Source organism: Parasteatoda tepidariorum, chromosome 1, assembly GCF_043381705.1.
Source record: "Parasteatoda tepidariorum isolate YZ-2023 chromosome 1, CAS_Ptep_4.0, whole genome shotgun sequence".
NCBI lineage: Eukaryota > Metazoa > Arthropoda > Arachnida > Araneae > Theridiidae > Parasteatoda > Parasteatoda tepidariorum.
The window spans coordinates 74,028,544-74,043,597 of NC_092204.1; the positions used below are offsets into that span (position 1 = coordinate 74,028,544).

The 15,054-nt window shown below is 27.9% G+C and overlaps 1 protein-coding gene across 19 annotated transcripts in view; it reads left to right on the forward strand.

Annotated features, from left to right (window-relative positions):
- Window positions 1-15,054, forward strand: part of LOC107456351 (period circadian regulator) — a 74,253-nt gene that overhangs the window by 30,380 nt on the left and 28,819 nt on the right. For 9 of the 19 annotated variants that reach the window (XR_011637015.1, XR_011637028.1, XR_011637029.1 and 6 more), the window contains 8 exons: window positions 6,891-7,042; window positions 7,952-8,043; window positions 8,149-8,235; window positions 9,819-9,930; window positions 11,938-11,980; window positions 12,702-12,874; window positions 13,619-13,697; window positions 14,858-14,964. Coding sequence is in view for 9 of the 19 variants with exons in the window: in XM_071182351.1 (XP_071038452.1) it covers window positions 6,891-7,042; window positions 7,952-8,043; window positions 8,149-8,235; window positions 9,819-9,930; window positions 11,938-11,980; window positions 12,702-12,874; window positions 13,619-13,697; window positions 14,858-14,964 (845 nt within the window). In the remaining 10 variants the exon portion in view is untranslated. Of the gene's footprint in view, window positions 1-2,508; window positions 2,833-2,975; window positions 3,140-3,568; window positions 3,614-6,890; window positions 7,043-7,951; window positions 8,044-8,148; window positions 8,236-9,818; window positions 9,931-11,937; window positions 11,981-12,701; window positions 12,875-13,618; window positions 13,698-14,857; window positions 14,965-15,054 lie in introns of those variants that run through there. The other 10 variants (XR_011637020.1, XR_011637023.1, XR_011637026.1 and 7 more) reach the window with 5 other exon arrangements.

The following is a 15,054-nucleotide window of genomic DNA, read 5'->3' on the forward strand; positions in this document are numbered from 1 at the left end:
ATGCTTTATTTTTTCATCTCGTATTACTTATCTTGCATTTTTATACCATATAATTTTACTACCAAAATTTATGTAGATATTTATTAATTTGAGTTCTGAAATATTAAATCAAAATTCCTCAATCAATATTTAATCATTTGGTCCCCTACCTTAATTTAATCCGTTTTTATCAATTTGTTTGTTTTATACCCGGCTCTGGCCTACGCTTCCTTACTGTTACTGGTTATAACTCTCTTATTTGTTATAATTTTAAGTGAAGGGGGTCTTAAATTGCTGTAGTGGATTTTAATATCAATATTTTTAAGCAATAACATATTTTGTATCTTAATCTTTGTTATAACTTTTAACCGCATCTCATAAACTATTGATCCTGGCCTATTTTCAATAAATTTTTTGATTCTTTAAGAAAATTCTAAGTTGACACTAAACGATTTCTATACAGTGACACAACCATAATCCAGTTGTGATCAATTTTAACTTTTTTGGTCGCCTCACAGTGCTGCTTTTTGTTAAAATTTACTTCAAAATTATTTACTTATTTATTGCTTGATTTTAAAGAGGTTTTCTCAATTATATTTGATTTCATTTTCTATTTATTAAACGCTTACTGTTATGCGCAAACCTTAATTTTTGGTCTTAGCGATCATAATACTTGTTTGGCTTATGACAACGGCAACGTGCTTGGTATCATTGAATGTAATTGTTAAAACCTACGCATGCTAAATATGTATGTATGCCATGCCGTATTTCGATCGTTTTAGCTACTACTACTCTTCTAAATAACTGCTTTAAATTTTTCTGTATTTTCGATCTGAACCCAAATTGAGGTTTAATGTCAGTACCACTGTACCAAATTTACAAAGATGAGAAATATAGGAAAAAATTAACGCGTGTTTTTATTTTTCTTATTATTTTTTTTTAAGACTTAACGAATTCTGAAACTGAAAATTATTAAACTAAAATCATTTTAAAAAATTAGAAAAAAATTATTTTTGTAGTATTGCACTAAAAGGTAAGAATTAAAATTTTGAAGGCAACTTATAAGTATCAAGTTGATATAGTCTGTTAATTTTCCAGTTATTATTTCTGCCATTTTCTGTTAAGTTTTTCTTGAAATGCAGTGTAAGACTTTCTATTAAATTTTAAAAAGAGCTTTCGTTAAAAAAAATTTTGAGAAATTCTTACAGCACATTTTAAGATAAAATGAAAATAAAATCTTGCAAATTTAAAGAGATTTTAAGTTAATTAAAAAAAATTAAATATCGACTCGATTCTTATGAGTAACATTCAATATTTTAGTTCTTACTTTTTCGTGCAGAACTGTGGAAAAGTTTTTTTTTTTTTTTGGTGAATTATTTTTAAAATTTTATTGAATGTTTGTAAATTAATTTCTCTACAATGCATGGATAATTCATGAAATAAGACATAATAAATTGTAAGGACCCAGGATTAACCAAACTTCGTGTTTTTACTGAATATTTCAACTTTCGTTGAAAAAACTGTTTTATACTAATATTAAAAATTTCCAGATTTAATTCTGGTCAAAAGTATTGGCACACTGCGTTACCGTTGAAGTTTTACGGAACAAAAAAAATCTGATACAGCTTTATCTTAATAGTAAGATTTATTGTAAAATATCTGAATCATTGTAATTAATTAAATATTACTGTAAAAACTACGGTATAAAAATTTCCGGTAACGTGAATTTTGTTTTGAAATGGATTTTACAGATGCTGCACTTAGGACGCCAGTATTTTTTATAGTAATTTTATCTAGAATTTGTTACAGTGTTGTAACAGCGACACAATTATTGGCTCTTCATTCACTAAGACTCAAACTTAATGGTTCGAGAAGGTTGACCTAAAATATTCTAATTAATTAGTGCAGACGATATTTTAAGCTACAAAATCAGACACAGAACCATACTTTCTCTGAATAAACATACCCTTTTTCAATAAGATTCGGATTTCTGACCCCCAATTTATAGGGGGTAACCGCAATTTGGGAAATATGGTCCAAAGCTTGGACCCCTTAATGTTAATTTGATTTTTTACTTATTTTGCTATATTTCGAAAACTTTTTATGCGAATTGAAAATTTCTTGCCCACAATTATAAAATTCGTTTGTCCAAAGATAATTCCATGCAAAAAAATAATTTTTGTAAATATTTATTATTTTTTATTTAATAATAATAAAAAATTGAATTGAAAAGTATAAAAATTTTTGCATCACATTAAAGTTTGTAATTTTACAAGGCAAAATTAAATTTAAGCGAAATCGGTAGAATAATTCCTGAGAAATTGAATTTTTAAAAAGTAGTTTATTTAAAATTCGGGGCCTTCGCAGTTTTTTTTTTAGAAAATAGTTTATTTTCTTATTAATAATTTGTGTTAAAAACCTGTGTTTTTCCCAACACCACTATTAAAATGAATGGTTTAAATATACCCAAATTCCTCCAAGTCGAAATTAATGGTGGGGGGGGGGCTCATTTGCACCCCTTGCTTGCGGCCATTATCTATAGCAGAAAATTTTTTTGAGTATTTTACAAACTTTCAAGATAGGAAGGCTTGGACTTGTGCTGCAGAGAGTTTATAACTTATTGGTGCTACAGGAGTGTTTATAACTTATTGCTTTATGATTTTAAAGTAAAGTATTAATGTGCAAATTAAAATCGCCATGCCCTAGTAAATTATTGAAGAGAAAAAAGTATTCGGGGATAGATGGCGCCACCTATCACTTTATGCATCCTCCCATCGTCATCATCAACAGGTTGCGGATAATAAACAGAAAAAGAAATCTCATGAGGAAGTAACTTTTTTACGGCTAATCGTTGTAAGTAGCAAATCGTATATTATTTTGAGGTGTCATCGCTACAATTCAACAAATTATATACTTTAATTAGTCATTGATTTCGGAATTTCAATTAGTATAGTTAATTTTTCTTCTATCTTCCTCTTTTTATGACTGCAGAATATATTGCGTAATCACGTCAGACGTCACAGTTTTCTGGGCTTGTTCTATAGGAAGACCGTAAAGCGCGAATTGAAGGGATATCTCCATATAATTTGGTATTAAAATCATAAATTGTGTATATTATCCCAATAATTTAAAATTTCCCTGTGCATTTCTTGCTTTTTAAGTAATTAAGACATTTTTCTGAAGGTTCCTAAATGAGTTGAAGGCTAATAGTCAGTAAATTTTCTTGATGCACAATTTTTTTTTAATCTAATGAATACTGAATAATGTTCAATATAACTAAATAATAGCCATTATAATCTATAGTTGGGGGATATTATCATAACTACGGCAAGTTGGCGAAGAGTCGCCGAGGAAGGAAGATAACGTTTCTGGCGGAGGGAACCAGTTTTCCTCGGATCATGACGTTTACGCCTCTTCCTTCTCATTGGCTCAAATTCCCTGACTACTCCTTAGAACTTATCGGTTAAGATATATCAGTTATTAAGTAACCGGTTCCGATTTCTTGTTCTTAAATAACGTGTNAACTTGTGCTAGTTTCTGAAACAATAGAAAATTTGATAATTAGGAATAATTTTATTATTCTTTGTAGCGAAAATAGAAATCAAAACAGCTCAAGTTGTGATAGTGGTGTAGAGTAAGTTTGTATTAATTTTTTACACTTTCTACTGCTTATTTTTATCAATAATAAAAATTAGTAGGTAAACTATTTATAATTGTAAATATTATAATTTGTAATTATTTGGTATGAATAAAATCTACCCAAAATTTTGCAACCCTCAGCTGTTTTACATTTTGGGGAAAATTACAGTGATATCAACTTAACTCTACACCCTTAATTTTCTGTGAAATTTTTATGCATCTTTTTGATATTTTTTTTTGCTGTGGCATCTTACGAAAGAAATGCAATAAAAATTTTCTCAGTTATATCAATCAATTAATTTTTAGCTATTGAATCTGTCTTAGTTTAATTTATTACAAGAACATAGACTTAAAAATAAAGTTAAAGCATTTAATAAATGTAAATTTAAAAAAAAAAAAAATGATTATCAAAACAAATTATGCATTAATGTTAGATTAGTATTGAATTTGAATGTAAATTTTATTTATAATAATTTATTGTATTGTATAGATTAATAATTTGATTCTATATTATGTATTCTTTTTCTTTTCTCCCATGAATTCAACATTATTTTTTTGTATATCACGAACTATTTATGTAGAGCCAAATATTATTTTTTTAAAAAAAAACAAGCATTTTTTTTGAAAAAAGTTTAATTCTTTTCTGTAATTAATAAGTTCTTAGATTTATTAATTGTTTTCTTGAAAAGATATAACAGCAAAAAAATTACTCATATGTGTTAATAATATTGATTTTTTTTATTGTCTTTCAAAATTACTAACAACTGTTTTGGTTTATTATTATCACAAAAGTTTTATATTACACCAGTTCAGTTGTAATAAAAAATATTGTCACAAAGAACTTTCTTCATAAAACAAAAAATTATTTTTCATATTTCGTACAATTTTCTGTATTGAAAAAATATCAAGCATGCTTACTTAAAATAAAGTGTTTGGATAATAGATAATTTATATTTCTCTTTTAAACTTTTTGAAAATAGATTGAGCTGATTTTGAAATCAAAGGTGCTAAATTTTTAATTCCATATTAATTTGAAGAAAAAAAAATTGCATATATTTTGATTGATGTGAGTAAGCAGTGCTAAATTAGTAAAAAGAGAGTATCTCACACATTTACCAGCAAACACTTGAGTTGTGGAAGTCTGGTTTGAAGTTAAGGAAATCTAGGATATTTCAGTATTGTGATCTTTTTTGACAACTATAACTGTCAAGGCAACAAATGGACTTTAATCTTGCAAATTAAAAAAAAGAAAGAAACATGTTGAAGTTTGCCCAGAAGTGATTATGCGTTATATCCATCCAGTTGCTCCCTTTCTGTGATTTTGTCTTTCTTTCTGTATCTCGCGGGCCGCTGTCTGGCAGTTGCTAAGACTTGGCAATTTTTCTGTCGCACATCAGAATATGGAAATCTTCCATAAAATCTATTGAAAAAAGAGAATGGGTCTCCTACTTTTGAAAACTTTTTAAGAAACATAAGTAAATCTTAAAATGTCTTCTTGAATAATGTAAAAAAATATTTTACAAATTCATTTTAATTAATGACTATGTTTGGAGATGTAAAGTTCGTGGCTGCGTACAGCTAGATACAAAGGGGTAAAAAATAAATTATATAAATATTATAGTGATGTCCCAAAGCATTATCCTGTTGTGTTATCCTTCTATTTGAGTGCTAAGTGTGTATTTAAAATTAGTAGCAATTAAGTTGTTAAAAAAAAGAATCTTGCATTGTTAGATTATTCTTTTAAATACTAGATTTTATTATCACTGCCATTTAACCCCTTCCTTCTCGCTCCCGTGAAAATGACGGGGTGAGATTTCGCCCGCTATTTCTCGCTCCCGTGATATTGATGGGCTGGCTGGAGTGTTCAGTAGTAACGTGCCAATAAGAATAAAACTAATTCATTTCTTTTTCCCGGAAAACATTTTATTTCTCATTTTACACACCTGATGGCAGTAACAGGATATTTTTAAGGTAATTGTAGATAGTTTATTTTAAACTAGTTGCAGCACTAATCAAATACGTAATACACAGAGCCGAATTATACCTTTCGTGGGCCCTAGGCATAGCCGTTTTTGGGCCCTCCCCTCTTTTCAAAATATATGCTAAAATTTTCTTGCATATTTTTTTTAACATTTTTATTAATATGGATTTTAATTTACAAATTTGTTTATCGAACTTTATCTGCAATACCGACATATTGCCGATATTGCAGTTGATATCGATAATACCATTATGATTAGTTCGATCGATAACTATGTAAACACTTCACGTCAACAATACAACAACAAACCAGCAAAGAAAACAGTGAAATTGATAGTGAGATTAATTACAAGAAATATTTATACAGTAGAGAACCAATTATCTGGGATGCTCGGGACCATCGCTATCCCGGATGTCTGAATTTCCCAGTTTTCTGGATCGACCAAAAAGTGTCATTAATCGATGTTTTATCGAACCCGAATTACAAGGAAATTACACAAAAATTTGTCAGAATCTGAGATTAAACTAAAAGCGCAAAATTTGGTGAAAATTTACTCATCCGATTTAGAGAAAAACTTTGTAGATGAATTTTTACTATTTTCAAATTTATATGAACATAAATCTGCACAAGAAATGTTGAAGGCTCAAATTAAAGATAAACTTGTGAATACTTTTCCTAACGTTCACATTGCATTAAGAATATATTTGTCGATTCTTGGATCAAATGCAGAAGGAGAAAGATCTTTCTCCAGATTAAAATTGATAAAAAATTATTTGCGTTCAACAATGAATCAAGATCGTTTGGCATCGCTCGCACTTATGTCTATTGAATACGACATTTTGCGTAGTTTGGAATTCGACAGCATAATACAAGATTTCGTTGAATCCAAAAATCGCAAAAAAGTAATATATTAGATCATAAGATTCTGCAAAATAATTTATTACCGAAAAATATTATATTTTTATTTGTATCTTCATAATTTTGTGCAAAATACACTTGTTGTTTTTAAAGCTAAATTATTTTTGTCAAAAAATCTTTTTCTCCCAAGTTTTTCGTAGGCCCTCACATGCCTAGTGTGCCTATAGGTTAATCCGGCCCTGGTAATACAAATACAAAAGCCGAAAAAATAGGCACTTTTATGACCATTTTCTTGAAAATTAACCGATCATTAAGGGGTTAAAAGATATTGAAATGCCTTTGTGTTTTTTTTAATATTTTTTTTATCAACTTGAAAAATATTGTGAATTTGAATATGTAACAAAATAATAAGATTTTTGAATTTTATTTTCAGTTCTATTGCTGGTCGAAAAGTTAACAATTGGGAAGATAGTACAAATAATGTAAACGGAGTACAACCTGACATGAAATCTTTAGTTAACACAGAAGATGGGAGTGACTTGAGCCAATTATCCCCAGTGTTAACTTGCATCCGCACTTTGAACGGTTTGTAATAATTACTTTATATTTTACATTAAATTTTCTTATGTTAAAATCTATTTCAAACTTTATTAACTCATAGACCCAGATTTTTTGAGCCAATTTGCAACAGTTTCTTCATGAATCGAAATTTGTCTGCAACTCAAATGGAGGCTAATATTGTAAAAATAGGCTTATCCAAACTCATAGCAAAATTTTACATTGCAAATAATCAATAAAATTTGAATGCAAGAAATGTATGTTTAAATTTAATTCTATAATAATACTATGATGTAGTAAAACTGTAGTCAAAGCATCTGATCAACTAAAAAGTAATAAATTGATATGAAGTTATCCAATAATACTTTAATAACTGAATAGTCTAATAATAATACTAAATAGTCTGAAATAAAACTTTTTCAGACAATTTATAGAAAATTTTGGCTTATCCAAACATACATGTAGTGAAATTCGTACATGTAACCATAGGATAAATAAAAAATATACACAAAAATTTATACCTTTTTTAAAAATTTCACTTGAAACTTAGACAATAAAACTTTCAGTGGGAAATGAAATCTATCAGGTCAGAATATTCTTAATAAAAATTAAAATGAGATTATGAGATTAATGAGAAAACTATATATCAATAACTGTATATCTGACTTCAGTTTAATTTTATTTGAAGAACTATCAAATTTTGACCATAAATTTTTAGAGTATGGCATTTGTAGGTTTAGATTTAATAGCATTAGAACCGAATGGGTCTATATTGTTCCAGACTCCAAAAAGAACCAAGGTATATAAGAGTCTAATACAGATTGGGTATGACGTCCAATCTGTATACATACTATTTTTTTCCAAAATGTGTTATTTTTTATGGCATAATGAGATTTTTTCCCAATTCATTTGAGCAGTATTATTTTGCTTTTCTAGGATCTGGATTTATACTAGAAGAGGAACGAACTAAATGTGTAAAAAGTTTATGCCTAAGTAAATTGAAGAATGAAGTGGAAATATCCAGAAAGGTATACTGCTAGCTCAATTTCATATCGATTGTTTATGAATAATTATGTATAGTTGAATTATCTTTCATATTTGGCGTAATATTTACTTCAAATTTAAAATTTTAGGATGGATTTTTGTTTGCAGTTTCTCTACGTGATGGAGCTTGCCTTTTCACCTCTGCAGCCATCACTGATCATTTGGGCTATCCAAAAGTATTTCATAATTTCATAAACTATCAGGCTTTTAAATTCTATAAAAAAAATTATGAAAAGAGCATGTAAAAGGAAATTCAGGAGAAAGTTTTTCAGAATAAATAGTATTTAAATATTTTTAATATTTCTACATAGATAAAGTCTTTATTGTTAGTATGAGGCTCAATTAACTCTCTGAAATAAGCAATAATTAAATATGTAGCATTGAAAGTATACAGAAATAGGAAACATTTCAACGTAACATGTTAAATGCATATGAAGTAATTGGCCCTTCATGTTAAGTTTGTAAATATATATCTATCTACTTCCTGTATTTTATTATTTAAATAAATTTATCTTTCGTTTTTTTAATTATATTTCAATCTATGCTTGCATAAAATATGGATTGTGTTAGATTTAAATGTTGATCTTTAATTTAAAATTTGTGTTTGAGACAAGTTTTCCAAACAACCATAGTTTGATAATATGCAATCATTTAAATTATAAAATTAAAATTAGATATCATCATTATTAATAATTTGAATTCAAGAGTTCTGATGGTAATTCAAAACTTTTACAAGATAAACACAGCCTCTCTAAAAATTGTGCGAAGGCTAAGTTAGTGATTCTTTTTTTTCCAATGTTATTATAAGTTGTTCAAAACTACTTAATTACAGACTAACCTATCAGCAAACTCTTCTGAATATGCTAACTGCTTTTACTGATTTAGCATCTGGAAAACCATCAATAAATTGCTTGCTATTATTATTATCTGTGGTGCGAACTACTTAATTTAGATATTTGATTATAGAAGCAATAAAAAAAAATCACGTGCACCATCAATGTGTGGTTTATATTATACCATTTTTTCCCCGTGGCAGAATCATTGCGACACGGCGACATTGTTGCAGAACGTTACAGAGTTCTTGCAAAAAGATTTTTCGTTTCGGAAGTAAAAAAAAATTTTTCTGCAGAAATTTTCGAAAGATTTTATCTTTTCTTAAGAATTAGATTCAAAAGATTCCTTTCTCGTGCATTCGAGTGGAAAAAATGCTTTTTATATTCTCATTTGAGAAGAATTAAAATAAAGATTAATGAAGTAAAAAATTTGGTTTTCTATTCTGCAGAAAATTTCGTTCTAATTTTATTAATGCAGTTATTACTATTGATTTCCACATATTTTTAAATCCGATATTTCTAATATATTATTTTACTGCTTATTTTAATATTTTTTTTAATGAGATGATGATTTTCAAAATGTGAAAAAGGAAATAATTGGAGTTTTTTTCCCCTACAAAATGCGAGAATCTAGCCCTTAATTAAAAAAGTATTACATGTTTAATTAAAAAATTATTTTATTTGGTCCGAAAAGTTTCTTTTTTTTCTTCTTTTCTTTTTTTTGAAGTTGATGCTTTTTTAATTTAGTAACAGGTATATTTGTTATTTTTAAAAGTATCTTGCAGAAAAATATTAGTATTAGAAAGGTATGTCGCAGAAAGCCCAAAAAAATTCTGCCACAGGGCCATTTTTTTTTATTTGAAAAGACTGCTATTTTAAATGTTTATTTTTGATTTTCGTAAATTAATTTAATTGTTATAATTTAGGATATGCTTATGGGACAGAGTTTCATAAATTTTATGTACGATAAAGACCACTTGACTTTTGCTAATCATCTAACACAAGGACTGAATGTATGTTTTACTCAAGGGAAACGAGGTAATTTCTTTCTATAATACAGTTGTATTAGTTAACACTGTAAATAACCTTTAGGTTTTATTATTGTTTTAATATGCACTGTGAAATAATTTTTATGTAAAAATTGTTTTTGCTTTTTGTTCTGTCTTTCGTTTTTATTTCATATTGGTGTTGGAAAAATTTTATCAACTTAATTAAATCACATCTGGCAACCTTTTTTATTTTTCATCTATATTAGTGTTTTAGAACAATAACTTCATGATCAATTTGAAAATTATTATAACATTGTGAAACTGTTCATTGAAACTCACAGCGTAAGTGGGAACATTGTTGTTTACCATTTTGGATGCTTCTGTACCCATTATAAGATTATTTTTCTACGACAACTGTCACACATTGATGTCCATGATGTGATTGCAATTTGTTGGGTAGTATTCTATTGATCGTGGCAATATTTCTTTCTTAAAGCTTGTCCCCTTGGGTCTAAATAGGTCTCCAACTTCTCTTGGAGAAAGGTTTCCATACATGATTGGAGTAAGGAATAGATACAAACAAAAGGCTTTTGCTAGATTCTGTAATGGTCACCTCTGTGCTCTTTGGCATATATCAAACATTTAAGTTTGCGAACCGAGTTCGAATCCTGGTTGATGTGAATTCCATATCCAGCTTGTGCCGACCACAGTGCTGACGTAAAATATCCTCAGTGGTAGACGGATCATGGGTTAGAATCCCCTTGCCATCAGGCTAACCGTAGGAGGTTCTTGTTGTCTTCCTCTCCATGTAACGCAGATGCGAGTTAGCTTAATAAAAAAAACCTCCACGTAGGCAAATTTCTCCCAATACTCGATCCTAGAGTTCCCTTGTCTTCTGGATTGGGTTCAAAATTACAAGACTACGGATTTGAACATTGGTAGTCATAAACCCACAAAATTGGTTCGGCTGTGTAACAACGGTTATAAAACNTAGCTTAATAAAAAAGTCCTCCACGAAGGCAAATTTCTCCCAATACTCGATCCTAGAGTTCCCTTGTCTTCTGGATTGGGTTCAAAATTACAAGACTCCGGATTTGAACATTGGTAGTCATAAACCCACAAAATTGGTTCGGCTGTGTAACAACGGTTATAAAACATTTAAGTTTATCCCTTTTGACTGAATTACAATTTGACTCAAGCCGTCCCAATGCATTGGTTGCCAGAAAAGCCAGCTATACTCCAGTCCTGGAGTGGTGCGGTTCTATCGAAACTATGGTGCTGCTAACTATGGGCTAACTAAACTAAACTATGGACTAGCTAGTGCGGTTCTAACTAACTATTCTTAAACTTGTTAAAATTAAAACTATAACTTAAAGATTTCTAAATAAAATCAAGGATAATAAAAATGTTTGCTAAGACTTGAAATTTTCAGTATAATTTTAATAATAATAATGTCTGAAAAAACCTAATTTCATTTATTAATAGCTTATATATGATGTTTTCTGTCACTACCTGTATTGTGTATGCTAAGAATGCTGTTCTTGAAACTTTAGAAAATTGAGCACGAGTACCAAACATTTTTTTCCCATGAATATGTTCATTCTTTCATATCTAATCAAATACTTCCATTAATACTTCATGCATAGATTTCTAATTTAGATAATGAGAATAATAGTTAAAACATTTTTGATTTTTTTTTTTTAGTTTATTTATTTTAAACATAAAATTAACACTAATCATAAGGAATTTGCTATATTGTTGCAGTTAAAGTTTTAATTCATTTAAACTAATCAAAATCAGATTTTTAGCCAACACCACCAAATTTTTTAAGAGCTTCATAGTTTCTTCCTCGAAATATTTCATCAAGTACAGTTTCCAGCAATATTCTGAAACAATAACCTTTTTTTAATAATTGTACAGTTTTAAATGCGAATTTAATGTCTCTATTTCAATTCATTTGAAATATATTTATTCTTTTCAGATTAATTTGTTCGAATGAGTATATATTAAAATGTGTAATGCCTAGTGTTTATATTAGCTGTTTTCTTTTTTACAGATGATTCTCATCTTGTTTTGAATACCTTTTTCTGTCGAATGAGGTAAGAAATATTACTCATAATTTATTAAATGTACTTCAAAAATTTATATTATTTGTCTGTTTATAAAATTAAAATAATAATTGTTTAAAATATTCAGAAAAAGATGGGAATTTTGTAATTTCCTGTTATAAAATATAGCTTTTTTTATTTAAATTGCAAAGCATTGTTTAGATATCGTTTGTTTCAGTAGGATCTTTCTCAGATCCGTCGGATGAAATATTTATTTAGCAATCAATGTAAAGATAAATTAAATTTATTTGGAATTTGCTGTGTGGTACTATGATTTAAGCTCAAAGTTTTTGCTAAAAAATTTATTTCTTATGATGTGTATCAATATGTAAAGAGTAGGAAAATTCTTAAATTTAATTATATAAAAATGCGAATTCTAGGAATAAATCTAATAGGGATTAAATTTTTAGTTCTTAATTGTGTTTTGGAAGGAGAATAAAGAATTAAAGGCAGTGGTGTGGTATTAGTGATCTAAATTGTTTATTGAAAAATAATTGCATATAAATGGAAAGTGTGTTGCTGTAGAATTACTAACTTAAAACCAAGGTTTTATAGTTTTTTTTTTAAAGTTTATTTTGTCTTTACATTTATGGCATAAATTATTTTTTAATCATAACATGAAGTTTAATTTTGCTATCTATTTAATTATAACTATTCTTGAAGGACTACCATTTTTTGCATTTAAAAATATGTATGATTTTATTTTTTGCAGAGTATACCAAGGATTGAAGTTCGGATATTCTGTTGGTTCCAAGCCCCAATATAAACCATTCAAAATTATTTTACACATTAATGAATTGGTCTTAGATGATATTTGTGTTGAGAAACCATTAGCTACATTATGCGTGAAGGCAACAGCAACTCAAGTTTCATCTGCTTATTCTGGTTAGTTCTTTTTTCAATTGTACATATATTTCTTTTGAAACCTTCTGTTTTTTTATTTGTCATTTCATGCATACTTTTAATGTTTCCTGTTAATTTGCGGTTTTTTTTTAAATAAGAAAAATGATCTGATTTGATTTTATGTATATTTTTTGTATTTCTTCCTGAACTTTTGCAAAACCTTCGGGGTACTGAGAGAGAACAATTTTTGACATTTTTCTGGCTCTCTCAGTAGAAAAGGTTTTGTTTTTATGACTTCCAGAGCTGGTACCCCCTGACGACGTTAGCTTCGGTAGCCATATTTTTATTTCCGCATAATAATCAGCTATTGGAGAATGTCCCATATAATTTTTATTAAAGAAAATTATTATATATATACTTGCAGCTTATGTGCAATAAATAAAACTTATTGTTTTTCTTAATTTTCTTCATGTTTTTTTGTTTTTATTTATTATGCTTTATATGTATGGTTATATAAATTTAAAAAATATAGCTTTTTAATCATAGTTTTATCTATTCATAAAAATTTTCTTTTTATCGTAAGCTATATATATTTTTGATTTCTTCAGGACCTACCAGAAAATCTTTGATGTGTTTTGCACATTTTGTTTTGCATTATATTTTATAAAAATAATTTTAATGGTTTAAAGTATTTGAATATACATTTAAAAAAAAGGCAAGTTGAAACTTATAAATACCTACATATAGCTTTGTACTTGAGAATTTATTTCTTTATGTTTTATTTAGTTCCCAAAGAAATTCCTGCAATGACTTCATTTTCTACTCGTCATACAGCATCTTGTCATTTCAGCCATGTTGATGCTAGGTAATAATTGATTTTTTTAAAAGTATTTCATCTTTGTGTTACTAACTAGAGAAATGAAATGCATTTATGAATTTATCTTTGATAATTTTTGTTATAAGATTTTTTTAAACTTTGGGTATAACAGCACAAATTAAAATGCTGAGCTTAAAATTATTAATTAAAATTTTTTATTAAATTCAGAATATTTTAGATCAAATGTCTGAACCCTTATATAAATGGCTACTCTTCTAATTATGATAACTAAATCCTCTTACCTTTAAAAGTTAGGACAAATTTTTATTTCAACTGTTTTTATACCAGTAAATATTGAATAGAAAACATTTCTTTTAATAAAAAAGGGAATATTAATGAAGTTGACTGTATAAAAATATGTGAACATTCAAATGAAAAATTGCTAATTCATCAGTTAATTAACTATATTTTCTTATCTGCAGGGAAAAAAATTCCCCCTCCCCTTAAGGACTAAATTAGAAAATGTCCATAAAATTATTTTTTTAAAAATATATTCATACAAACAAATACAGAGGAATCCATTTGGTACTATATATTTTAAATTTTTGCATTAATTGTTTTTCATACAGTGAAAAGTGTGTATTCTTTAGTTGGGGTCAAAAAATGACCAACCGATACTAAATGCTTAATTCATATTCACTCAAATTTAAAGTCCTAGTATGATTATTTTGAACTTTTTCTGTACTTCTATTTCAGTTTTAAATAGTTTTTTTTTATTCATTAGAAAGGAAAATTTACTGTTTTCTTTTTATGTTAAATATTACTGTCAGTTCAACATTTATTGTAAAAAATGAAGATTTTTATTCTGCATTTTTGAAGTCATTGAAAAATCAAGTACAGTTCTTTATAATTATTATAAAGTAAAAGCATTTGCATAACAGTCCCTTGAGAGACAGGGATATTCTGGAATTTCAGCCTCTTCAGTTTTGTAGCCTAGGTCAGCATTGAGCATAAGCCGCCTTTATTTTCTAAGTTTCCTTATATGCATCGCCACTAGAGATCAAATGCCAGTCTTTCACATTGACATTTCTGTGCCTTAATCACTGTACTGTCACATATCTCTTTGTAATCATAGTTTTTAGAATATTTTGAGTTAATTTTTCCTTAGAACAGAATTTTAATTACCTTTTCTTTATGTACATTTATAGTGCAATTCCTTACCTTGGATTTCTTCCACAAGATATGGTTGGATATTCAGTATTCGATTTTTATCATATTGATGATATGCCTCAACTCAAAGAAATATATGAATTAGGTTTGTACGCCTATATAATTTTTTTTTAAAAATTATGCAGATTTTAAAAATAATTAAGATATGCTTTGTATAACAAGGTTCGAAAAGCAT